Below are 27,259 nucleotides of genomic sequence, written 5' to 3' on the forward strand. Positions count from 1 at the left end.
AACTCCTTGTTTCTCCTGAGCACTAGGCCAGTATAACCTGCAGACTATAGGATTTCTCCAAAAGAGGTATTAGTTTCCTATTGCTGTTACAAAGGACCACCAGCTAGGTGGTTTAAAACAATATAACACAAATTTCTTATCTTACAGTCTTAGAGGTTAGAAGTCCAAAATGGGTCTCCCTGGGCTAAAATCAAGGACTGTGTTCCTTCTGGAGGCTCTAAGGGGAGCACCTGCTTCCTTTCTCAGCTCCTAGAGGCTGCTCTCATTCCTTCGCTCTTGGCCACATTGCCCTAATCTCTCTTTCCATCATCGTATCTTCTCTTGACTCTCCTGTCTTCCCCTTTTCACTTAGAAGGACCCTGGTAATTACATTGGTCCACCTGAATAATGCAGGATAATGTCATCTCAAGATCCTTAATTGATCACATCTGCAAAGTCTTTTCCAATGGAAGGCAGTTTATTTGCAGGTTCTGGAGAATTTGATGAGGAGAGCTGTTATTCTGCCTACACACAGGATGTTCCATGGTCACTTTGAAATCGTTAGATACAAAAAAGAATTCACTGTGAGATGATGAGTTGAGTTGCTCATATGATTTAGGTATTGATCCACCAAAAACAAATTATCCATTCATTCATTGAACAAGTATTAAATGAGTGCCTTCTATGTGTCAGCCACTGTGTATCACTTGTACATTGTGATAAAACAGACATGACTGCTGCCCTCATGAAGCTAACAAACCCGTGGAAGACATTAAAAAAATGGATATATTTATTAATTTATCATTTAAATTGAAGGAGACAAGCAGTAGTAGAGCATAACAGGGAGACTTATTTGGGGTAGTTGTCAGAAGCTACACCAGTAATAATAAATAAAATATAAACAGAACTTAATAGAAACGAGGGAAATGTAATATAAATATTAACAAAGAAAATTTAATGTAAGGAACGTTTCGTATAAAATTTAATATAAATGTAAATTGAGTATTGGAGGCCTAAAAAAGAAAACAGGGATCACTAAGTTGTTAGAGAAGTAGTAGGCACCAGAAGCAGCTGTCATCGGCAGGCCTTGGGGAACAATAACAGTTGGGATTTAAAGACTTTTAGAGCTTGGAGGAGACTCCTGTTGAGCTGGAATCGAAAACTCTGAAGAGGGCAGTTTGGTGAGCTGGACTAATGTCTCTAAAGGGGCACGATGATGCTGGTCCTGGAAGGTTTTTAGAAGTTTGAGTTAGACATATGTGGAATTTAGGAAACAAAACAGGATCATAGCAGAAGAGAGGAAAACATAAAACGACAAAATCAGAGAGGGAGACGAACCATGAGAGACTCTTAATCATAGGAAACAAACTGAGGGTCTCTGGAGGGGAGGAGGGTGGGTGACAGGGTCACTGGGTGATGGGCACTGAGGAGAGCACATGATGTCATAATAATAACTGGGTGTTATATGCAACTGATGAATCACCACTACCTCTGAAAACAATAAAACATTATATGTTAATTAACTGAATTTAAATTAAAAATAAGAGAAATTTCCTTAGGGAATCCCTTCTCCTGTTACCTCTTTCTGAATAATCAGTTCTCTTTTCAGAAAATAAAGGTGTCTCAAAAAAAAAAAAAAAAAAAAAGCTGGAGTCAGAAATCAAACAGTGCTACTAAAGCCTGTTGCCCTGCTGCCCTGCTGGGTTGAATAAAAATGGCTAAGATCACACAGACAGGAAAGGTGGAGACAGGAAGCCCTTCTTCCTCCTGCCTGTGCCTGCCAGCTACAGGAGTGAGCTTAGAAATGGAGCCTCCAGCACCTGGTACTAGAGAAACCAACTGGGCAGCAGAGTCCCAGCCTCTGCAAGTAGAAAGGCAGATTTGGAACAGATAGGAGCCTCAATACAAGCTCCCATAAATGCTTAGGCAACCTAGAGGGAGACCTCAGTTTCCAAAGCATTATAGAGGAAGATAAATTTTAAGTTTTTTGCTTCGTGAACTGTGTTGTAGAGAGGAACCAAGTCCAATTGTGCCTTATTTATTGTTGTGTACTGGGTTACCCCCAAACATAGCAGCTTAAAACAGCTTACAGTTTCTGGGTCAGGAGTCTGAGAGCATCTGATTGATGTTTAGGTGAATGTTGCTGCCTCAGTCTTTCCTGGAGTTCAGTCATTTGAAGGCTGGATCAGGGCTGGAGGCTCCATTTCCAAACTCACTCATGTAGCTGAATCGGGAGGCTTTGGTTCGTCACCAAATGGGCCTTTCTAGGGTGACTGCTGGTGGCTGCTTCTCTCAGAGGGATCCAGAGTGGGAAGGTGACAAGGAAACTGCAGTGTCTTGTAACTGAAGCTTGGAAGTGACCGACTGTCACACAAACCAACTCTGGAGCAATGTGGGAGGAGGACTGCCCAGGGTGTCAATGCTAGGAGGCAAGGATCACTGGGGGGCCATCCTGACTGCTTGCAGCTGGTTAAGTAGTCCAGGGTTAAAAGGTGCAAAGGTAAGACTCTATAGTTCATCTTGAAACAGTTCATTTTCCATTTTGGACTTGCAAACTGGGGAGGAAAAACCACTGAAAAATTCAGAAGATAATTGTATTTTTTGTCTTACATGTCTTTTGTAATGAAGTGGCTTCTTAAGCCTTTGATGATTGTACCAGCTTATGGATGTGACAGGGAAAGTGACTGATCTTTGATCAATCTTGCATAGTGGTCATTGAAGTAGCTGCTAAGGTAGGTGCTACTGCTCTATATCTGGAGTGGATGATCATTTTTTGCAACATTTAATTGTTCCTGGCTAGGGGGTAAGAGTTCAGTGTAGCTCAACTGTCAATGCTGTGCTTCCCATGTTTCCAGAATTATTCCATTTTGGTGCTAAATAGAAATCCTTCTTGAAATTTGGGCAGTCAGCTGCCCTAGTGGCTGTTTCATTCTTTATTATAAGAGGACCTGGGCCCCACAACAGCATGTGACCAGACCAGACATGGAACTTGGCTTGGTTACCTGTATGAGGATGTATCCTTAGGAATTCTGTAAGATGGGCAGATAATGGAATATTGTTTTCCATGTGAACATGAACTGTTTTATTTATTTATTTATTTTTAAGATTTTATTTATTCATGAGAGACACATAGAGGCAGAGACATAGGCAGAGGGAGAAGCAGGCTGCCTGCGGGGAACTCCTGTGGGACTCTATCCCGGGACTCCAGGATCATGACCTGAGCCGAAGGCAGACACTCAAAAACTTAACCACCCAAGTGTCCCTAATGTAAACTGTTTCTGACCTTTTCTCATGGGACAGAAAATAATGCATTTGCCAGATTGATTATCACATTCCAGATACCTGAGCTCCAATGAACCTGCCCTAGCACGGATACCACATCTGGCACACCAGCTGTAACTGGTGCTACTTGGACCTCTTGGTGCCTGTGAGCTACTATGACCCTTTGAGGTCCTCAAGTGTAAAGGGAGTTTATGACACTTTGGGTCTCTGAGTATTAACATCAACTCAGACCTCTGTCTAATAGTCCTCAAAATGTTTAGCTGTTCCCCTTTCACCAGTATGGTCACCTGAGTAAGTGGCCATGGGTCTCTGGGGAAATTGTCATGGTATAGACTTGCCACAGTGTGGGAACTAGGGAACTAGGGAACTAGACTTGTGTGTCTTCTCTAGGGAACTGTTGGATTCTGGGTCTGGTAACCTACTCAGGTCTGGGGACTGGAGCAAGGGACTGCGTTACTTTTTTTAGGACAATTGCCCTTAGCCACTTCCTCCATTTTTTCCCTATTAATAGATGTAATCAACAGCCTTGTTGGCTATTTTGCAATTTTGCCACTAATGCCAGCATATTCTATTGGCTATCTTCAAATTCCCTGCAGGTCAAATCCCTGTGACCCCTCCTTGCCTGTCATCATGATTATTGTGGTCTTCTGGCTTCTTGAAGTGAAGTGCCATCACCAACCCTCTCTTGCTTTGAAGCCTCATCCTCCTCAGGAGTGTTAATACACTTGGTCTGTACTGCCTCACCTGCCCTCATCCCTGGCTGCAGTGGCCTCCACCATTGGGCATTTCAGTGATGCTGGTGGTCTTCTCATTAGATTGTCCTTGATGCATAGTGTGCCATCTGGGCCTCATGTAGTGCATCCATTCCAGCCCATCACCTCCCTGAGCCTTTTTATTCCAACACCAGGACACTCAGGCTTTTCTACTTGCTGAGAGTTGGCTGGCATTTTTTTCAGGTTTCTAAGAGACTGCAGTAAGTTTGCCCCATCCCTTAGGGTCCTTGCTAGGGTGTTAGTTAAATCCCATATCCTGAGAGTGACTCCAAGTCAACAAAAACTTGCTTATCCAGTTTTAAAGAACCCTTGGAATCCAATCTCAGGTGTACTCCCCTGGGTCTGCAGATAAATGCAGGTTCATTTTTTTTCCTTCTTCCCTCCCTTATCAGGCCCAGCATGTCACCAGCTGGGTAATGCTGGGATTTAACCTGTGACAGCAGGTGGGGGCACATGTTCTCTTGTGAAGGGGTGGCTTCAGTAGCATCCTCCAGCTCAGCAAAAGTGGTAGCTTCTACTAGAGACAGATGGGCAATGTCTGCATGCCCAGAGGGTGGGCATGGGGAGAATAGGTGTGGAGAGGTGGCATGTTCAGAGGCATCCATCCAGATGACCCAGTCCCAGTTCCCAGGGTCCTCGGTTTGCCCTGCCAGCACCTTGACCTTTGCATAACAAATCTGCCTTCATTGAGGAGTCAGACATCTCTAGGACCCTGTGATTGAAGTTCCTCAGTCATGTCTGTCTTTCTGTTACTGGTGACGATGATCTCTTTATATAAGCTACCACTGAGGCACTGTGGTTCTAACTGCTGAGGCTCTCTCTAACCTGCAGGTTGTCAGGTGATAACAAGTGTTGGCGAGGATGTGGAGAAAAGGGAGCCCTTGTGCACTGTTGGTGGAAATGCAAATTTGTTCAGCCACTATGGAAAATAGTATGGAGGTTTCTCAAAAAATTAAAAATAAAACTGCCCTATGATCCAGCAATTCCATTCTGGTCCTGAGTCTATAGCCAAAGGAAATGAAAGCAGGATTTTGAAGAAATATATGCATTCCCATGTTTATTGAAATATGATGGAGATCCCTGGTGGCTCAGTGGTTTAGCGCCTGTCTTCGGCCCAGGGTGTGATCAAGTCCCATATTGGGCTCCCTGCATGGAGCCTGCTTCTCCCTCTGCCTGTGTCTCTGCCTCTCTCTCTCTCTCTCTGTGTGTGTGTGTCTCATGAATAAATAAAATCTTAAAAAAAACATGATTTATAATAGCCAAGATATAGAAACAACTTAAGTGTCAAGAGATGAATGGATACAAAAGATGTGATATACATTTATGTACAATGGAATATAATTTAGCCACAAGAAAGGAGATCCTGCTATTTGCAACAACATGGATAGAGTCTGAGGGCATTATGCTAAATGAAATAAGCCAGACAGAGAGACGAATGCTGCATGATTTCACTTATGTGTGGAATCCTAAAAAGCCAAACTCATAAAACCAGGTAGGATGGGGATTACCAGAGGCAGAGGGCTAGGAGAATTGGGCAGGTGCTGTTTAAGGGTACAAACTTGGAACTAGTACATAAATAAGCCCTGGAGGGCTACTGCACAGCATAGTGATTATAGTCAACAATACCACATCATAAATTTCACAGTTGCTGAGAGATTAGATCTTAATTGTTGCCATCACAAAAAGTGAGATGATTATTATGTGACATGATAGAGGTTAGCTAATGCCACAATGGTGATCATATTGTAACACATAAATTTAGCAAATCAGCACATTGTACATCTTAAACAATTACACAATGTTATACGTCAATTATATTTCAATTTAAAAAATACATAATTTAAGGCACCTGGGTGGCTCAGTTGGCTAAACATCTACCTTCAGCTCAGGTCATGATCCCAAGGTCCTGGGATCAAGCCCCACATGGGGCTCCCACAGAGCAGGGAGTCTGCTTCTCCCACTCCCTCTGCCCCTTCCCCTCACCCCCTGCTTGTTCTCTTGCTCTCTCTCTCAAATCTTTAAAATACATACATATGTATATGTATGTATTTTATATATATTATATATATACAACTTAGCTGTAACCCACAGACTTTGCTGTCTTTGTCAGCCAATGTTTTTCAAACACTTGCTCCATTGCACCTGCTAGCACTCCCCTCCACCAGGACATTTACCCAAGTCACTACCAATGAAAAACTTTAGAAACTGAACCACCAGCTTGAGCCAGAAACTATTGGGGCCCCTCATATTCTCCAGGATGGTGCTGTCTCTGCCTGCTGGATGCTGGATGCTGGATCAGTCTCAAATGCCCTGTGACCGCCTGTTTTCTCAAACCACTTTTGTCACCACTGTGTTACTCCAGGTCCTCTGAGAAACAGTCACCAACATGGAATTAAATATGCAGTGATTTTATCATAGGAAGTACTTGAATGAAAGGAAATAGGAAGCTGTGGAGGGTTGGGAGAATGGGGGAGAGAAAGGGTGAAAGATAGGGATTGGATGGATGTGTCCCATATCACCATGCAACGGCCATTCAATATACGGAAGGTTTGGGAAAGCCTTGAGGAGTCCTTGAGACAGGGTGGCAGGAGTCCTGGTCTACCTAGGATCTAGTCTGCTGAAGTAACCCCACTGCGCTCAGTTACTGGAGGGGAGCAGCCTGGGGGTAGGTATGTGGTCTTGGGCAAATGTGATGGTGGATGCTAGAGCTCAGCTGCCAATGCCCTCCGACAATCGCACTCTTGCAGCAGGGGGCCTGTGAGGAGCATTCTCAAGGCTACCACAAACCACTTATCTTCCTACCACCCCACCTACATCAGCACCCCAGAATTCTGGCTTCCCTCCTGCAACAGTGAGGAAGATGTTCCATTCTTAGTCTCAGCTCTGGATCTCAGCTATCTTGCCTGCTCAAGGATTTTGGCCCAATAGTTACCCCTTTCTCTCCCAAAGATCAATTTTCCCCAGCTACTGGATTATTCCTGTCAATATTTGATAACATCTTCCTGGCCTCAACTCTGCCTCTGGTTGGACTTCATTTCTTTGCTTCTTGCCACAGAAAGAAAGTAACTCCCTGAAAGAGTGATCTCCACTTACTGTCTGCACTTCTTCATTTCCCATTCTTTTGTTCACAATGAAAAGATTTTTTTTTTAATAAATAAAAATCATATAAGTTTGGGCATCTGAGTAGCTCAGTTGGTGAAACATCTGCCTTTGGCTCAGGTCATGATCCCAGGGTCCTGAGATGACTGAGCTTCACATTGGGCTCCCTGCTAAGTGGGGAGTCTGCTTCTTCCTCTCCCTCTACCCCTCCTCCTGCTTATGCTCTCTCTCTCTCTCTCAAATAAGCAAAATCTTTCAAAAAACGGTATAAGTTCAATGTGGTGGGAAACAATAGCAAGAAAGCAAGTATCACCTGTAATTACATCATATTAAGTTGGGTGATGATGATTGTTTCATTTGCTTTGTGCACAGACACCCTGTTCTACGTTAAGGAGAAAGTTTTACGTGCTGTTCCTCTTTTGTTTCCCTCTTCCATGGTTTTCAGGGTTTGGTTTATAACTTCCTCTCTACATCTCTTGGTATATCCCCACTCCCCCTCCCACAGTGACATACATGTGTGCATGCACACAATGTTAACAAAATGATAAGTATCTTTCCACACATTTCTTCACACCCTTGTAAACAGAGCTCTTCTTTTGTTTATAAAGTCATACTGTAACTACTTCTCTGCAGCTTGCTCTTCTCAACAAAAACTGTGGAAAATCTTTTAAATCAACTAGTACAGATTGATCTATGTGATCAATGTACAATCATTTATTTAACTATTCACCTATTAATAGGCTAATTCTTTGTTCGTAGAGTTTTGTCATGACAACCAATGATACAGCATGTATATATATAGGTCCTCCCCATCCCATCTCATTCCATAAATAGATTACTAAGAGTGAAATTTCTGGGTCCAAGAGCATGTATATTTTTAATACTTACCGATTACTTTCCATAAAAGCTGAAACAATTTGCTTTTCTTTCTGAAGTGTGAGAGAATTTCCTTCCTGGGGCACCTGGGTGTCTCAGTTGATTGAGCATCAGGCTCTTGGTTTGGGTTCAGGTCACGTTCTCAGGATCATGGAATCAGCCCCATGTCAGGCTTCAAACTCAGTACAGAGTCTGCTTGGGATTCTTTCCCTCTCCCTCCCTCCCACTGTCCCCCCCCCCCCATATGCACACTCTTAAATAAATAAATAAATAAATCTGAAAAGGAGACTTTCCTTCCCATCCCTGACTCTCATTCCTTCCTAAGGGTATTATTATTCTAAGTTTGTGCCCCCAGGCAAAGAGTATAAGCTTCCCTGTAACTTTAGTTTGCATCTTTTTTTTTTTTTAATTTTTTAAGTTTTTAAATTTTTTTTTTTTTTAGTTTGCATCTTTCTGACTGCTGGTAAGGCCAAGCATTCTCAGAGGATAAATGTGGGATTTGGAGCCAGTGTGCCCGAGTATGAATTCCATCTCTTATCAGTTGTGTGACCTTACTAAAATTATTTACCCTTTTTGTACCAGTTTCCTCATCTCTATAATGGAATGATAATACTCCCATCTGAGAGCATTGTTGAAGAAGGTTAGGTAAATTATTAGAACAATTCCTGGCACATAGTAAGCACTAGAAAACAATTGTTTTAAATATGTTAATTGGATATTTGGGTATGCTTCTTTGTAAAATGACTATATTCTTAGCTCTCACTTCTATTAAATGGTTTTGCTTTTTTTTTCTATCAAATATTTTTATCGGATTTTGTCTCACCTCCTTCGATAAATATTTTACAGATTTTTTTTCCTGTATGTCATACACATTTTATATTAAATTTAATTCTATATAATTTGTCACTACAATTAATAAATTACTTTTTATTATTTCTATTGCTGTTATATAACCTTTTAGAGAAAAGTTTCTTTCTTTCTTTCTTTCTTTCTTTCTTTCTTTCTTTCTTTCTTTCTTTCTTTCTTTCTTTCTTTCTTTCTTTCTTTCTTGATTAGAAAGAGAGCACAAGCAGGGGGAGGGACAGAGGGAGAAGCAGGGATCCCGTGGAGCTTGATCCCAGGATCTTGAGATCATGACCTGAGCAGAAGGCAGACAGTTAACTGAGCCACCCAGACACCCCTAGAAAAAGTATTAAGTTTTAAATATTTATCTCATATTGAACCATCAAATTATTTTAATCTAGTGTTTCTTTTGGGTTTCCTAGGCATATGATCTTATTAGTGAAAGAGAGGATTTTATCTCCTTTATCCCAGTATTTATAGTGGTTATTTTATTTTCCTCACGTAATGTCAGAACTTTCAAAACAGTGATGAGTAGCAGGTATGCTTGTCTTGTTCTTGATTTTAGTAAAATAAGAAATTCAAGTTATGGACAACAGCTTTGATCTGTGTCCATGGAGTTCCATCTTGCTCTTATATTTTTTGTGATCTTCTATTCTGGATTTCTGTCCTATAGATTTCAGACTAGTTTAGCTAGTCTCAACAATCACATAAGCCAGTTCTTTTATTTTCTTTTTTAAATTTTTTTTAATTTTTATTTATTTATGATAGTCACACACAGAGAGAGAGGCAGAGACACAGGCAGAAGGAGAAGCAGGCTCCATGCACCAGGAGTCCGACGTGGGATTCGATCCCGGGTCTCCAAGATCGCGCCCTGGGCCAAAGGCAGGCGCCAAACCGCTGCGCCACCCAGGGATCCCCAAGCCAGTTCTTTTAAATAAATCTCTTTACACACACATATGCACTTCCCACAAATTCTGCTTCTCTAGTTGAACTCTGACTGTTACAAACACTAATTGTTTGAAAGGTGTGGTAACATTTGGACAAGTTAAGAAGCTTATGTTGAACATATTTTATTTATTTTTTTTGGAAATCGTATTTTAAAACTTAAAATTAAAACTTAGAGTATCAGCTTCTCATTTTCAATATAATTTGTACATTTCATGTGTGAATCTACTACTAGAAAAACTTCTGAAATATATTTCAGACTATTTAGGACACATTAAGTTTTTTATACATAAATTAGCTATAGCCATATAAGGTTTAGGACACATTAAGCTTTTTTCATAAGGTTTCATATGAAAAGTTTCGTGCAAAATAATAATATTTCAGGGGCACTTGGGTGGCTCAGTTGGTTAAGCGTTCAACTCCTGATTTTGGGTCATGTCAAGATCAGGTCTTGAGATCCAGCCTTTCCCTGTATCCCTCCCCCACCCCACTCAAAAAATATTTGACACACTTATACACTTTCAAAAATTTACATTCATTCTTAGGAAGTATTTTAATAGCTAAATTTAGTTTTCTTTTAATTTGTAAAAAGCCATGTAAGAATATATAGAATATGTTAAGGTAAGGGCAAACACCTTAAAATTAATTTTATAACACACAATAGATCTGAGAATATTTGTCTTGGGGTAATTTAAAAGCATTTTTCAGGGGCTTGAGTGTGTTGATAAGCTTGTTTTGTTGATAAGCACATACTATCTGTTTATTCTTAGTATTTCTTGGTCACATACACACTCGTAATATAAACATATATACACACACTCTCTCTATATATCCATACTAAACAAACTTCCATTTTTCCTAATTATTCTTTTGTTTTCTTTCATATCTGTTAATTGGTTCATAAATCTGTTGTTTATAAATCCTCATATAATGGAAATAGCTCAAAACTAGAATACTGAAGAACAGTAGCATCAGGACAAAGAGGAAAGCAGCAACCAGGTAGCCACTTGGACTGAAATAAGAAAAAAAAGTCATTAGAAGTTATCATTCACTTTGTTAATTTATTTAGTCAAACAACGTTTGAATGGCTAGCTCTTATGCCACTGACAGAAAGTTGCATAAAGGTAAAGTGTAAGGGTAAGACATCCTGTCTACCCTCGGGATGTTTGCCTCTTAGTGTTTGAGGTCAACTAGGGAGGGAAATAGTGTGATCAATAGAATTAGAGAAAAAATAAAATTCATGGGGGCCAGACATCAAGGAAGACCTTCCAGTGCACATGACCTTTGAACTGGGAATTGGTAGGAGTTGGCTGGGTAGGAGTAGGATTAGGGGCATTAAAATGGCTTCGCTAGATAAAAATACCTGGAAATAGAGGAAGAAACAGGTGGGCATAGAGTTTTAGGCTAAGGGAGATGCACACACAAAGTCACAGAGGTGTGGGAAAACCTTAAGATCGCTCTAGATATTCTGGAACTAAAGCGAATTCAGCATGATTAGAACTCAGGTGGTAGGCAGAGTAGTAGAGATGAAGAATGAGAGGTGGTTAGAGATGAGAGAGACAGCTTTTTTTAAAAAATATTTATTTATTCATGATAGATGTAGAGAGAGAGAGAGGCAGAGACACAGGAGGAGGGAGAAGCAGGCTCCACACCGGGAGCCCGACACAGGACTCGATCCCGGGACTCCAGGATTGCGCCCTGGGCCAAAGGCAGGCGCCAAACCACTGAGCAACCCAGGGATCCCCGAGAGACAGCTTTTATTAAACTACAAGGTGTGGATTTTGGAAGGATGATTCTGATTGTAGGGTGAAGAATGGATGAATGGGAAGTATGTATGTAGAGGGAGGAAAACCAGTTATGAGGTTTTTGTAATAATGCAATTATGATGGTGATCTTTAGTAAATTAGTGGCTGAGGAAATGGAGAGAAGCAGACAGATTTAGAAGTTAGACTGGATTGATCTTGGATTTTTGAGATGTGGGGTTTGCAAGTAACGGATGTCTCCCAAGTTTTGGAATGAGGTGACTATGATGCTATCCATCACCATTCACTGATAAAATTCAGAGGGAAGAACACAATAGTGAGAGTGTGTAAATACATATGGTTGGTTTACTTTAGGGTTTATTGAATTGGAGGTGCCTGAGGGTCAACCAGGGTTGTGTGTGTTTGTGTGTGTGTATGTGTGTGTGTCTGTGTATACAACTTATTAGATGCTATCTTAAGCTGGGTGCCAGACATCTCCCTCTTCACCTGGCACTCTGTGTGGGTGCCTCCCCATTTATTTATTTATTGCTTGAGCCAAACACTGTGGTACTTTCTATTTGGTGTCCTGGTATCTGACTTTAGTTTTTGGTTCCCTTTTAAGCCATAGTTATTTATTTGCAGTGTTACAGTTTCCTAAGATCCCTAGTCCTCTTACTCTGACCTTTCTCCTGTGGGAATACATGCTTAACCTGGTTCCACTGAATGGTTTCCTTCTTGCAAGTTAATTAACTAACTCAACAAATCATCTGATATAAGCCAGGTTTGCTTGAAAAAACAATGTGTAATAATTGACATGGTCCCCATCCTTAGAAAGCTTGCATTTTAGTGGAGACATAATTATTAATCAATGATGAGAAAAGTAATATAAACTTACACTTGTCATAAGAACTAAGTAGGAGAGATATACAACACAATGAAAACTTACTGTAGGAAGGATTTAACCTGGTGATACAGTCAAGAAATGCCTCCATGGGGGAAAAGATGATTATCCTAAAATTTGAAGAATTAAGTAGAAATGTGGTTCATGAAGTTAAGTAGATAAAGAAGGGAAGGAAGAGTAGCCAGATAGAAGAAATAGCATGTGCAAAGGTCCTGCTGTGGGACAGAGTATGGAGTATGGGACCTTCTGAAAGAAGGTTGGTGAGTCTAGAGCAGAAAAGATTAGGGGAATATAATATGAGATTAGAGAAACAGGTCAGGACCAGATCATGGAAGGTCTTGTAGGCCATGTTGAAGAGTTAATCATTTTATGGGAAGAAACTTAAGGATTTCAAGTTATAAAATTAGCATTTGAGAAGATCACTTTGGCTCCAGTGAAGAAAGTGGACCAGAAGAAATAGAAATGAATGAGGGGAAATCTGTCAGGTGTCTACTGCAGTAGTTCCCATCTGAGACTATGGTAGCTTGGATTGGAGTGGTGGTGATGGGGCTGGTAAGAAGTGGATTTGTTCAAGGGCAATTCAGGAGATTAAATGAATGGGAGCCAATGACTGTTTGGATGAGCTGGAGATAGAGAAATGAACACAACCCCAGGTTTTGTTTGTTTGGGTTTTTTTTCTTTGACTCATAGGTGTTTGGCTTGTATGGTTCAATATGCTCTTTCCTGAGATAAGGAAATCTGAAAAATGGGTTGCCACACAATGTTCATCATCAGAAGGCATCATTCTTATTATAGCCCATGTGAATGGATTCTCTTGGAGCTGTGCAATGACGACCCATAGGGCTGTATGCAATTACCTAGATGGATCCCTTTTAGAGTGGGAGAAATAATGGGGGAAGGGAGTGGGTGATAAGATCATGAGATCATTTTTGGACATGTGCAGTTTGACTAGTCTTTGAACCATCTAAGAGAAGAAGTTAATAGACGGTGGGATGTATGGCTCTGGATGGGTTAGAGATATGATTCAGGAGTCATGTGTATATAGATGCTTACTGAAACCACGAGTATGGATGAGCTTGCCAAAGTGAGAAGCTCCCAAGACCAATGCTGAGCCCTGAGGGAAATCAATATTTATTGGATGGTGAAGGAGGTCAAGCCTCTCTTTACTTGAGAAGGAGTGGCTATAGAAGTTTAGGAAAACCCATAAAGCAATACAGCAGTCAAAGGAAAAGTAAAAAACGAAACAAAACAAAACAAAAAAACAAAGGAAAAGTCAACACCAATGAAACATGAGATAAGATGAGGACAGGAAAATATCTATCAGGTTCAGTGTAGGCCAGTTCCAGTTCAAGATGGTGACATAGGAGGTTCCTGAACTCACCTCCTTCCATGGTCACACCCATGCCAAAGCTACCTACGGAACAGTTCCCTTCAAAAGAAATCCAGAAACTAGCTGAGCAACATCTACACATTGGGCAAATGAGAAAAAAATCTACCCACATCAAAATGGGTAGAAGAAACTAGGATAGTCTCACTGTAAATCCCACACCCAGCATAGCAACATACAACTGGGAGGGAACTCTCAACTCCAGCTTCTCCTGAAGAGTAAAGAGTTTGGACTCAATGTTTAGAGGCCCAACTTACACGAGTTCCACCTGAGGGACGGGTGCCTCAAACACTTAGCTCTGAAAGCCAACTGGGCTTGTGTCTATGAGACCCACAAGGTTATAGCAAACAAAAAGGGTCCCATGGACTTGCAGTGGCTAAGTCCCCCTTTTGCCCCTCAGCACAGAGACAGCAGACTGAAATGCCCATCTCTGTCTTTCCATGAAAGAGGCCTATTTGTTTATGTTAAAAGGTTGCAGCTTTTAACCTGAAGTTTAGGTTCCTGATTTAACACAAATCAAGGGACTGGCTACAATCCTCTCCAGAGACTGGGGACTGTGGCAGGTGCCATCCTGATGTTCCCTCTCTGCTTCTACCTAGGTCACCGGTATCTTTCTGAAAGGAGCTGTGAACACGTCTGGTGCCCCAACTGCTATGGCTGCTGGCTAGGGGACATACCCTTTATTGCCTGGCTCTGGTGGCTGGCAGAGCTCACATTCTCTAGTAGTATAGGATTAACAAACAAACTCAGTTTTACTGGCTATTAACCCAAGACTTGGTGCAGGGGGAGCAGATAAAAACACTCATCTCCTAGTCTTTTCCTGAAAGAGCTCTATTTGCATACTTTAAAGGCTGCTGCCTGAGGGTCCAGCTTCCAATTAGCTTGCATCTAGGTGCTGATTGAGGGTCTTCTTTGGGACACTGACAGGTCTTGGCACACCTTCAACTACTAGGGGACCCTAAGAACTAAGAAGGTATCTTGGACAAGCAAAGGTTTGAGAGACACTAAACAGCTAGGGCCAGGCTGAATAAGAAGGTTCATCTCCTTTCTTGAGACCAGTGCTTCAAGACTGGGAAAGGGGGCTGTTTTATTTAATTCAGAAACCAACGCAGGCAGGTCATTGGTGGAGTAGTAAGACAAAGAGCTGAGTGAGTGGATTAGGGAAAAAGGGATAAAATATAGGGAAAAAGAAGTTATGTAGACAAGCGTTTGGAGAACTTTGTCTCACAAAAGAGGAGGGAGAGAGAATGGCAGCTGGAGGGGGATAGGAGGTTGCGGTTTTATTTATTTATTTAAATTTAAAACATGGGGGGTGGGGGCACCTGGGTGGCTTAGTGATTGAGCATCTGCCTTTGGCTCAGGGAGTGATCCCGGGGTCCTGGGATCAAGTGCTGCATCGGGTTCCCCGCAGGGAGCCTGCTTCTCCCTCTGCCTATGTCTCTGCCTCTCTCTCTGTGTCTCTCATGAATGAATAAAATCTTAAAAAAAAAACTTGGGAGGTGATTAAAAGCCTGTGGGGAGGATCTTATTGAGAGGGAAAGTTGAATATATAAAAGAGAAAAGAAGTAATTGCTTTGAAGTTTCCTTAGAAAGTGGAAAGTAAGAGGGTTCAAAGCATAAGTAGAAGAATTATATTTAAAGAGGAGGAATAATCTTTAATTGTAACAGGATGGAAAAAAGAGAGAATGGATATAGATGATAGTAGGTTTATGAGTTTGGAATCAGGAATCAGGAGTGTTCCTGCCTGCAGCCTCCTAATGTCTTTGTAATGGCGAACAAGCTCACCTGATGTTTGTTAAGGAAAGATGGTCCAAGGAGGAAGCTGATTCGATAAGGCCTGAGGTAGTTATGGAGAGTGGGGATATTGGTTCACCAGAGAGAGACTCAGGTATTGCTGGCAACCTATATGAAGTTGGTGATTAATCTGCCCTGTTGTGTAACTTTCTTTACCAATCCTTGGCTGCTCAGGTGTAATCAGAGAAAGTAGGTAGTTGGAGGTTGGCGGTGGGGAGCAAATCCCAGAGGGGTAAAGAAGTACTAGTAAGTATTATTGAAGTAATACACTTTGAAATGTAAGGAAATAGTAAGTAAAAAAAAAAGGTGTGTGTTTAAAAAAATTTTTTTTTGGTTTTGTTTTAATAGACCCAGAATAGATAATGGTTGGGAGGTGGTAATGGCACCCTGAGGCACCCAGGGATCAATGGAAAATAAACAGCTATTACTCTAGAGGGCTAAAGGTGAAGCAGTGCCCTCTGGGGTTAGAGGGACCTAGAAGGAGAGTTCAGAGGATGGTTGAAGATTTAGGTGAGTTGGTTGGTTATATGCTAACAACTCCAAAGGACACAGTGAAAAATTTGGGGAAGTGTTTGAGTACTGGACTAGAGGACAAGGAAGTACCAAGATCTTTGCCTCCTACAGCTTGATCTCCAGTCTCTGTTTGCTCATGAAAAGGGCTTTCTCGGTAGGAAAGTGGTCACCACTAGCTAACCCTTGCTCTGCTTCTGTTCCCACTTCAAGGCTCAGGTGTAACGGAGACCAAGCTGCAGTCACTAACCTATGGAAGACCCCTAGGCTGCACTATATTCCCTGGAGCTGCTGGAATCCAGCTCCAGGAGATGAGTTGGGGCAAACAGGTGAAATCCTCCTTCACTGTCCTCTCTCCAACTCATCAAGTCCCCTTCTGGTGGGGGGTACTTTGATGCACGTATGTTCTTAATATTCATCTAAATCAAACATAGCAATCATATGGATGCACGTATGTTCTTAATATTCATCTAAATCAAACATAGCATAGTGAGGAAGAGAAGTCACTGCCAAAGGCCACAGATGTTTCCCAATGTCACTTAGAAATAACAAGTGGCTTATCTCATTTGTAGATTATTTACACTATTAATCTTCCACTGGCACAAAACATCAAGGAGTCAGTAATATTTAAAGTAGGGCCATGCATAACTTCATTGTTTGTCTTTCATTTTGTTTAATATTTTACAAAAGGGCAAAAACAAAAAACCAGGCATAGGACAGAGAAGCAAAGTCATTTGTGATCCCAGTGTTAGCATTACGACCTTTTACTCTGCTCTCCAAGGAAACTGGAATCCAGGAAAGTGCCTTTACTACCTGATTCCTGGATGCATTGGAATGATGGCTCAACATCCAAAGAACAAATAATCCAGTCAAGAAATGGACAGAAGACATGAACAGATATTTCTCCAAAGAAGACATACAAATGGCCAACAGACACATGAAAAATGCTCCACATCACTTGGCATCAGGGAAATACAAATCAAGACCACAGTGAGATACTACCTCACATCAGTCAGAATGGCTAAAATTAACAAGTAAGGAAATGATAGATGTTGGCAAGGATGCAGAGAAAGGGGAACTCTCTTATACTATTGGTGGGAATACAAACTGATGTAGCCACTCTGGAAAACAGTATAGAGGTTCCTCAAAAAGTTAAAAATACAGCTACCCTATGACCCAGCAATCACACTATGGTTATTTACCCCAAAGATACAAATGTAGTGATCTGAAGGGGCACCTGCACCCCAATGTTTATAGCAGCAATGTCCATAACAGCCAAACTATGGAAAGAGCCCAGATGTCCATTGACAGATGAATGGATAAAGATGATGTGGTCTATATACAATGGAATATTACTTAGCCATCAGAAAGAATAAAATGCTGCCATTTCAATGACATGTTTGGAACTAGAGGATATTATGCTAAGTGAAATAGAGAAAGACAATGGTCATCTGATCTCATTCACATGTGGAATTTAAGAAACAAAATGGGATCATAAGGGAAGAGAGGAAAAAATAAAACAAGATGAAATCAGAGAAGGGGACTAATCATAAGAGACTTAATCATAGGAAACAAACAGGGTCACTGGAGGGGAGGGGGGTAGGGGGAAGGGGTTACTGGGTGATGGGCATTAAGGAGGGCATATGATGTAATGAGCACTGGGTGTTATATAAGACTGGTGGATCACTGACCTCTACCTCTGAAACTAGTAATACATTATATGTTAATTAAATTTAATAATAATAATAATAAAAAGAATGATGGTCAGTGGTTGAGGACTGACTCAGGGTCAATGGGGCACGGCCACTGTCTCCTCACAGTCCTCCCTTCTGTAGCCTATGATCTGCAGCCTATCATCTCCTTAAGGAGAGGTTAGACCTGTGTGATGGGAAGACAGTGGCGGCTAAGGGGATGGGACCCCAGCTGTACAAACAATTCTCAGAAATTCCTTCCTGCTGTATCCCTGGGATAATTGATACATACAATTTGAGGATGTCACGCATAGGGTCCCAGAGAAATGGGGGACAGGTGCCTTTGCTGTTTTGGCTGTCACCCCTTGTTTTACAACTTCCCTCACAAAAGTCTGATTAGGCAGCAGACATTACCTGGGAATCATTCCAAAGGTCTCTATTGCAAATATAGTTGTCAGGTTACAAAAACTGCAAATGAGAAAAATAATATTAAAGATTAAATTAAGTTCAACATATTAAAAGACTCCCTCCAAATCTTAATGGTAATGATCTATCATTAATCAAATTAATAATGAAGATGTCAGTTTCTCAGTAATGGAGAGAATAGTGACATCATAGCTGTGGTGATTTTTCCATACGTGTGGCTTGGGCAGCTTGCTGCACGATTTCTGAGTTTGTCAGTGTAAACTCACTGCTCTTCTAATATCTTCACATCGTTTTGATAGTGGGTCCCAAGGGGACAGCAATAATAATAATAATAATAATAATAATAATAATAATAATAATAATGTTTTTCTGAGCATTAGTACTTATTGAAAATGAATACTAACTGAGCATTTGCTGTGTACCAGGCAGCGTACCAAATGCTCTACATGAATTATCTGCTTAATCCTCATAGCAACCCTTTCTTTTGGATGAAGAAACAGAGGCTCAGGTAGATTAACCTACTTGCAAAAGTTTGCACAGTTGTTAGTAGCAGAGCTGGGATTTGAATTTAGGTTGTTCTAATCAAAGAGCCTGTGACATTTACCTGATATAGGCTGACTCAGGAAGCTAAGAGTGTTGGGAACTTGATATAGGGCACCGTGTATTATTTCTAAAGTTACTGAGTATCTTTCATGATTTAGCAGATTGCTTGGGATGAGACAAGACAGAGCTAAATAAACATTAATGATAACATTTCACCTATTTTCATGTGGAGGAGAGAGAAGAAAGAATTTTAACTTGATTGAGCAAAATTAGGGATTTTTACCTGGGTACTTTAATTCTCAGAATATTGTGAGATAAGTTTTATAGACTCAATTTACAAATAAAGAAAGAAGCTCAGAGACTAGGCAAGTTGCTTATGATGGCATATCTGCCAATGGCAAAATTAGGATTCAAACCAAAGTAGACTCTAGAATAATGCCTTCAAGGTCCATCCATGTTGTAGCAAATGACAAGATTTCCTTCTTTTTATGGCTGAATAATATTCCATTATATATTTAGATATAATGGAATCTATCTCACATCTGCTTTATCCATTCATCATTGATGGACACATACATCGTTTCCATATCTTGGCTGCCATTAATAATGCTGCAATGAGCATGAGGATGCATCTTTTCAAGTTAGTGTTTTCATTTTCTTATCTAGGGGAGGAATTGCTGGATCATATGGTATTCTATTTTTAGCTTTTTGAGGAAACTCCATAGTGATTTCCATAGTGGCTGTGCCAATTTACATTCCCACCGAAAGTGCACAGGATTCTCTTTTTTCCACATCTTTGCCAATACTTGTTATCTCTTGTCTTTTTGAGAATAGCTATTCTAACTGGTATGAGGTGATATCTTACTGATAATACCTTAGCTTTTGATTTGCATTTCCCTGATGGTTAGTGATGTTGAGTACCTTTTCATATGCCTGTTGGCCATCTGTATGTCTTGGAAGAAGGTCTACTCAGATCTTCGCCTATTTTATTTTATTTTAATAATTTTTTAATTATTATTTATTTATGATAGTCACAGAGAGAGAGAGAGAGAGAGAGAGAGAGAGAGAGAGGCAGAGAGAGAAGCAGGCTCCATGCACCGGGAGCCGGATGTGGGATTCGATCCCGGGTCTCCAGGATCGCGCCCTGGGCCAAAGGCACGCGCCGAACCGCTGCGCCACCCAGGCATCCCCTTCGCCTATTTTATAACTGGATTATTTGTTTTTGTATTGTATTGTAGGAGTTCTTTGTATATTTGGTATACTAACCCCTTTTTGGATGTGTGATTTCCATAGGTTGACTTTTCTTTTTGTTGATGGTTTCCTTTGCTGTACAGTAGTTTTTTTTTTTTTTTTTATACAAAAGCCTTTTCATTTATTTAGCTTATTTTCATTTTTGTTGCCTTTGCTTTTGGTGTCAAGTCCAAAAAATCATGGCTAAGACTGAAGTCAAAGGGCTTACTCCCTGTTTTCTTCCAAGAGTTTTATGGTATAAGGTCTTACATTCAAGTCTTTAATCCATTTTAAGTTAATTTTTGTGTATGGTGTGAGACAGTGGTCTAGTTTCATTCTTTTACATGTGGCTTTCCAGTTTCCCCTACACCACTCATCGAAGAGATTGTCCTTTCCCTGCTATATATGTATTCTTGTCTCCTTTGTAATGAATAGATACATAAGAATGGTTTATTTCTGGGCTTTCTATTCTTTTCCATTGATGTATGTGTCAGTTTTTCTGCCAGTACCATACTGTTTTGATTACTATAGCTTTGTAGTATAATTTGAAATCAAGTAGTGTGATGCCTCTCCTTGTGTTCTTTCTCAAGATGGTTTTGGCTGTTTCGGTTTTTATTTTGTCTTCCATACAAATTTTAGGATTGTTCTAATTCTGTGAAGATTGCCATTGCAATTTTGATAGGGATTGCATTGAGTCTGTATTGTAGATTGCTTTGGGTAGTATGAACATTTTAACAATATTTGTTCTTCTAATCCATGAGCATGAAATATCTTTCCATTCATTAGTGTCTTCTACAACTTCTTTTATCATGTCTAGGTCTTTATTTGTCTAGGTTTCTCATGTCCTTGGTTAAATTTATACCCAAGCATTTTATTCTTTTTGCTGTAGTCATAGATGAGGCTGTTGATGAGAACAGGTTTTTTGTGGAGTCTTTAGTGTTTTCCGAATATAATGCCATATCATCTGCAAATAGTGAAAATTTTGCTTCTTCCTTTCTGATTTGTATGCTTAAAACATTTTTTTTCTTGCCTAATTGTTTTGGATAGGACTTCCAATTCTATGTGGAATAAAAATAAAAGGGGGCATTTTTGTTTCTCATCTTTGTTCCTGATCTTAGAGGAAAGGCTTTCACCTTTTCATCATTGAGTATGATGTTAGCTGTGGACTTGTCATGTATAGCTTTTATTATGTTGAGGTATGTTCCCTCTACACTCACTTTGTTGAGAGTTTTTATAATAAATGAATGTTGAATTTTGTCAAAAGCTTTTTACATCTATTGAGATGATCATATGGTTTTTTAAAATTTTATTTATTTATTCATGAGAGACACAGAAAGAGGGGCAGAGACATTTCTCAGAGAGGCACAGGGAGAAGCTCCATGCAGGGAGCCTGATGCAGAGCTTGATCACAGGTACCCCAATCATATGATTTTTATCCTTTATTTTGTTAAGGTGGCATATCACAGTGATTAATTTGCAGATGTTGAATCATCCTTGCATCCCTAGAATAAATCCCACTTGATTATAGCATATGATCCTTTTTAATGCATTGTTGAATTTGGTTTGCTAATATTTCATTGAGGATTTTTATATCTATGGTCATCAAGGATATCGACCTGTAATTTTCTTTTCTTGTGGTATCCTTGTCTGGCTTTTGTATTAGTAATGTTGGCCTCATAGAATAAGTTTATAAAGATTCCTTCCTCTTGTATTTTTGGAAGGGTTTGAGAAGGATATTGTTCTTTATTTTTTTTTTTTTTTTTGGATATTGTTCTTTAAATGTTTGGTAGAATTTACCAGTGAAGCCATCTTGTCTTGGACTTTTGTTTGTTGTGAGGTTTTATTTATTTATTTATTTATTTATTTATTTATCTATCTATCTATCTATCTATTTTATTTATTTATTTTCTTACTGATTTGCTCTCCTTACTAGTAATCAGTCTGATCAGGTTTTCCTGTTTTTTTATTTTTTATTTATTTATTTATTTATTTATTTTTTATGATTCAGTCTTGGTAGGTTGTATGTTTCTAAGAATTTACCCATTCTTTTTAGGTTGTCTAATTTATTGGTATATAGTTGCTCATAGTAGTCTTTTATCCTATATATTCTTTTGGTATCAGTTGTAACTTCTCTTTATTTTCTGATTTTGAGTCCTCTCTCTTTTTTTCTTATTAGGGCTACCTAAAATTTTGTCTATTTTATTTATCTTTTCAAAAACCAACTCTTAGTTTCATTGATCTTTCCTATTATCTTTTTAGTCTCTATTCAAATTTATTTCCTCTCTGATCTTTGTTATTTCCTTCCTTTTACTAACTCTGGCTTTGTTTGTTCTTTTTCTAGTTCTATGAAGAGTTGTTCATAGTCATTCATCTTTGTTCCTGATCTTGGAAGGTTTTCAGCCTTGCTAGTTCAAAGTTGAGTTGTTTGAGATATTTCTTCTTTCTTGAGATAAAGGATTTCCTTCTTCTTTATGGCTGAATAATACTCCATTGTATACTTATATATACACCACCTTTTCTTTATCATTTATTCATTAGTGGACACTAAGGTTGCTTCCATGTCTTGGCTATTGTAATAATGTTGTGATGAACATGGGGATGCAGATATTTTTTTGAGTTGGTCAACCTCTTCTAGTAATGGTGACCCCAGATTCTATGGCATTTTAATTTTTCCTACTAGGCATTTTCTTCCCTCTTGCCTTATGTAATGTTGCCATGTTTTAGTGTAATACATTTTTTGGACTTTGTAGAGTAGAGCAGAAATTTCATTTGATCTCATCATTATCCCTTTAAATAAATGTTAAAACTATAACAATAAAATATTTATATTCACCTATAGTTTGGATCCAGGATCTTCACACGAAACACATACATTCCAGAATGGTCCTCGGGCCAAACTAAATGGTTATAGTTAGACTTGTTGATTATCTCATATGGTTGATTTAAGTCTCCTGGTTTTCCAATAGCATAAGAGAAACAGTGCTTATAGTTCTGAATGGGAAACAAAGACAAAAACCTTGAGGTCCTTCTGTAGGGGAAGAGGTGTTGGAGATTGTAGAGAGGAGAAGGTATGCAATACCTAGAAAGGAAAAGGGAATGAACTGGAGAAATACTTTTATGTTTGTTGGACAGTATTACAGAACTGTTTTAATCATGAAATCAAGGTGAAATAAATCAATATTCCTCTGACCACAGTCAGCTGCCAAGGCAGATAGTTGAGATTTAACTAGGGCTGTGACTTAGCCACACAAGTCTGAAGAACTGAGATGGAGGAAGGAATTGAGGGCACACATTAATAGAGTGATAGAATTATTGACCATGGAATTTCAGCTTCATAAAAAGCAAGGAGAGAACCTGGGGCTGGGGCGAGATGGGCAGGGTCATTTTGAAGGATTGTTGAAAGGATTGTTAGAGTCAAGGTTCTAGGGTTATGTTGCCAGAAGGATAGGGAGTGGTGGATGGAAAGTGGGATGTTTGGAGCTAGGACTACAGAGGATAGTACAATTGTATGTATCTCTGTCTTGACATGCACAGATTCTGATGAAGAAGCAAAGTAACATTCCTATTGTAGGGTTTAGATTTTATAGGCTAGGTATCATAGAGGTCACTTTTATTTATGAGATATTATTATGAGATACTGATTCTCCAAATAACATAAATTAATTTCAATTCAAGAAAGTTTGATTGAAAAAAATTGAAATCAGTATAGGAATAATAGCTGGCATTCATAAATGATCTTTCAGTTGTATAAGAATTGAAAGTTCGGGTGTTTACTTTAGAGTCAATGCTTCAATATGTTTGTCAGATATTTAGTAAATCTGTAAACACAGATTTTCAACAGAAAAAGATTAATACAAAATTGTTAGTAACACAGGAGCACTGGAAACTCAAACAGAAATTAAGGTGATGCATTTTTGAAATTACGGTATTAATCCAATAGAAAAGTTGGATTTGATTTGCAAAAACAAAAAAATTAAAACCAAAATGTTTCCATCAAACTTTTGTTAATGCTGAAATGCCAAATTAGTTATTGTAAATAAGATTTGCTAGGTAATATTTTCCTTACCTCAGGTCCCCAGGCTTCTTCTAGTGGGAGGTGCTTGTTAAGCTCAGTCATTGACTTCCACGTCTGGGCTTCATTTAAACAGCCACTCTGCCAAAAAAAATTGTACAAATAGGAATATAAGAAACAAACCATCAAAGGAAAAAAAAAAAAAGAGAGACAAACCAAGAAACAAACTCTGTAGAGAGCTGTAGAGAACAAACTGGTGGTTGCCAGAAAGGAGGTGGGTGGGGGATGGGTGAAACAAGTGATGGGGATTAAGGAGTGCACCTGTTGTGATGAGCACTAGCTGTTGTATGGAAGTGTTGAATCACTATATTGTATACCCGAAACTAACATTACACTGTATGTTAACTAACTGGAGTTAACAAAAATGTAATAAAAAATTGCACACACATTTAAGTATATAAATTTATTCCTAAGTATTTATTTAATGTCATTGAAAAATATATATTTCTTTTCATTATTAAATGTTTGCTGATATACAGAGGATATATTGTATATTGACCTTGTATGAAAAGAATTTCTTTTTTTTTTTTTTTAATTTTTATTTATTTATGATAGGCACACAGTGTGAGAGAGAGAGAGAGGCAGAGACACAGGCAGAGGGAGAAGCAGACTCCATGCACCGGGAGCCCGACGTGGGATTCGATCCCGGGTCTCCAGGATCGCGCCCTGGGCCAAAGGCAGGCGCCAAACCGCTGCGCCACCCAGGGATCCCTGAAAAGAATTTCTTAAACTCACTTATTAATTTTAAGTGTTTCACATGAGGTCATGTTATTTGTGAATATGGCAGTCTTATTGCTTCCTTTCCAATTCTTATACTTTTAACTGTTTATTGTTTGCTTATTACAGGGATCAGAAACAATGTTGTAACAAAAGTGGTGATAGCTGGCACCCTTGTTTCACTCCTGACTTCAGAGAGAAAGCTTTCAAATTTTCACTATTAATTAAGATGCTTTATAAGGGTTTTTTTTTTTTTTTTGTACTTACATACTATTAGGTCAAGGAAGTTACCATATACTTATAGTTTTCTAAGAGTTATTTTTGGTGTTATTTTCTTTCTTTCTTTCTTTCTTTCTTTCTTTCTTTCTTTCTTTCTTTCTTTCTTTCTTTCTTTCTTTCTTCCTCTCTCTCTCTCTCTCTCTCTCGTAGGCTCCATGCCCAATGTTGGGCTTAAACTCAAGACCCTGAGAATTCCAAGACTTATTTTAAAAGTAATGTTATGTATAAATAATTTTTAGTAGAATGACTTTTCAACTACTATAATAATCCATGCCTATTCTTCTTTATTCTGTTAGTATAGTGGATTTTTTAAACTTTCAAATGATATTCCAACTCTTCATTTATGAAGTAAAACTTGTCTGGATGTGTGATTTTTAAATATATTGCTGAGTTTGATTTGCTAGTGTTTTGGTTAGGTGCTTTGAATCTGTGGTCATAGGTGAGATTAGCTCATAATTTCCTTTTCTTTTAAGGTCCTCATCAGGTCCTCCTAGATTCACAAAATGAGTTGGAAAGTGCTCTTCCCACCCAAATACTCTGGAAGAATTTTTAGAAAGCTGAAGGAAAATTTTCCTTAAATGTTTGGTGGATGGGAAAGCCATCTGAGAGTAGAGATGTCTATTTCTTTCTTAGAATATAAGAAACTTTGGGAAAAAAAGAAGAATATAAGAAACTTTGGTAAATTCTTTTTTTTCAAGGCATTTGTCTATTTTATCCATTTCTTCATTGTCAAATTTGTTAAATCTGTTTATAGTAACCTTTATTATTTGGGTTTATTTTTATTTTTATTTTTTATTATTTGGGTTTAAAATAGGTATATTCTAATTCTATCTTTTTTTTTAGTCAACTAGAAACGTAAAGAGATGCCTCCCCTTTTCTACAATTTGGTTATCCTCTGGTATAGTTCATTTGAGGATAAATATTGGTGACTTTCCCTTTATTTGACAGTTTTAAAAATAAAGAGTTGATTTCCTATCATTTTCCAAAGGTGATCTTTTTGAAAAAATCATTATGAACTCATAGGTTTAACATATTTAATGGATTTTAGCAATATTGCAATAACTACCCTTAAGAAAGCTCATCTTAATTGTCCCATCTTTGGCCAACCTCTTCATGTTAACTTCTGATTACTTTTGACAAGGCCCTAGTAGTCTTTGATACTTCCTTGCTATTGGATATGTCAAAGTATTCCAAACTCATTGTGTACATTTCCTCTCCCAGGCTTGGAATCAGCTATCTATTTAAGAATCCCCAGTTATTTTTAGCCGGAAATGATATTTCAAGACAATGATCTGGGAACTGAGGACACTTACTGCTATTGATTAGTTGTGTTTCTAGGGATTTTAATGGACAGTGTAGGAAAATTTGTCTCTATCTCTCTGAACAATATATTTATGTATTTATATCCAGATCACATAAGTTTCCAATACCTCATGAGTTTACATTGAGTCCTAATCAAATTCAGGATGTTTTGTCTAACTTCTTCTATATTTCATGCATATCTCCCTGCTTTTATGCCAAAAACATTTGGTGAAGAGTGATAGTATTAGAATATCTCACATTACATACCTTACAAGATCAGAATAACTAATACAAATACTACTCCCACTATTGTGATTACTGAAAAACAGTTATATTTCCCCCAGGTATACACTCTCATATTCTTATATTCTCCTAGCATATTTTATAGCTGTATTATATCTATACTGTCAGAGAATACATCTACTATATACTATCCTCTTTCCCTTTCCATCCTCACTTTGCTTCAGTTTTGTAACTCTATACTCCATTATGCTTCCTCTGGTTCTTATGTTGATATCTCTTTAGTGATTTTGGTGGTTTGAAGGTTATTATTTAGCCTTGGGCTCATGGGAACAATATCATCTGAGCTTTTACATATTAATAGCAGTTTGTGCCTTTTCTAGAGTCATTGGTTTTGCTGAATATAAAATCCTTAGCTTATGCTTATTTTCCTTTAGTATCAAACATTTTACTCCATCTTTTCCTGGCATAAAGCATTGCTATAAAAATTAGAGTTTTATTTTCTTTATATGTAAGTTGCTTCCTTCCTTTTCTTTCTTTCTTTCTTTTTTTTTTTTTTGCCTACATGGTCACTTGGGTTGGCTGTTCTGATCTGATATTCTTGATTATCTGCTATGCTCTTTCAATA

At 38.8% G+C, this 27,259-nt stretch overlaps 1 protein-coding gene across 1 annotated transcript in view; it reads right to left on the minus strand.

Annotated features, from left to right (window-relative positions):
* Nucleotides 1–10,431: 10,431 nt before the first annotated feature.
* Nucleotides 10,432–27,259, minus strand: part of CATSPERE (catsper channel auxiliary subunit epsilon) — a 193,828-nt gene continuing 177,000 nt past the window's right edge. The window contains exons 20-23 of the mRNA XM_041749540.1: nucleotides 24,088–24,174; nucleotides 22,855–23,012; nucleotides 18,237–18,290; nucleotides 10,432–10,809 (exon numbers count right to left, since the gene is read on the minus strand). Of these exons, the coding sequence (XP_041605474.1) occupies nucleotides 10,656–10,809; nucleotides 18,237–18,290; nucleotides 22,855–23,012; nucleotides 24,088–24,174 (453 nt within the window). The 3' untranslated portion in view covers nucleotides 10,432–10,655. The remainder of the gene's footprint in view (nucleotides 10,810–18,236; nucleotides 18,291–22,854; nucleotides 23,013–24,087; nucleotides 24,175–27,259) is intronic.

The sequence above is a fragment of the Vulpes lagopus genome, chromosome 1, assembly GCF_018345385.1.
Source record: "Vulpes lagopus strain Blue_001 chromosome 1, ASM1834538v1, whole genome shotgun sequence".
NCBI lineage: Eukaryota > Metazoa > Chordata > Mammalia > Carnivora > Canidae > Vulpes > Vulpes lagopus.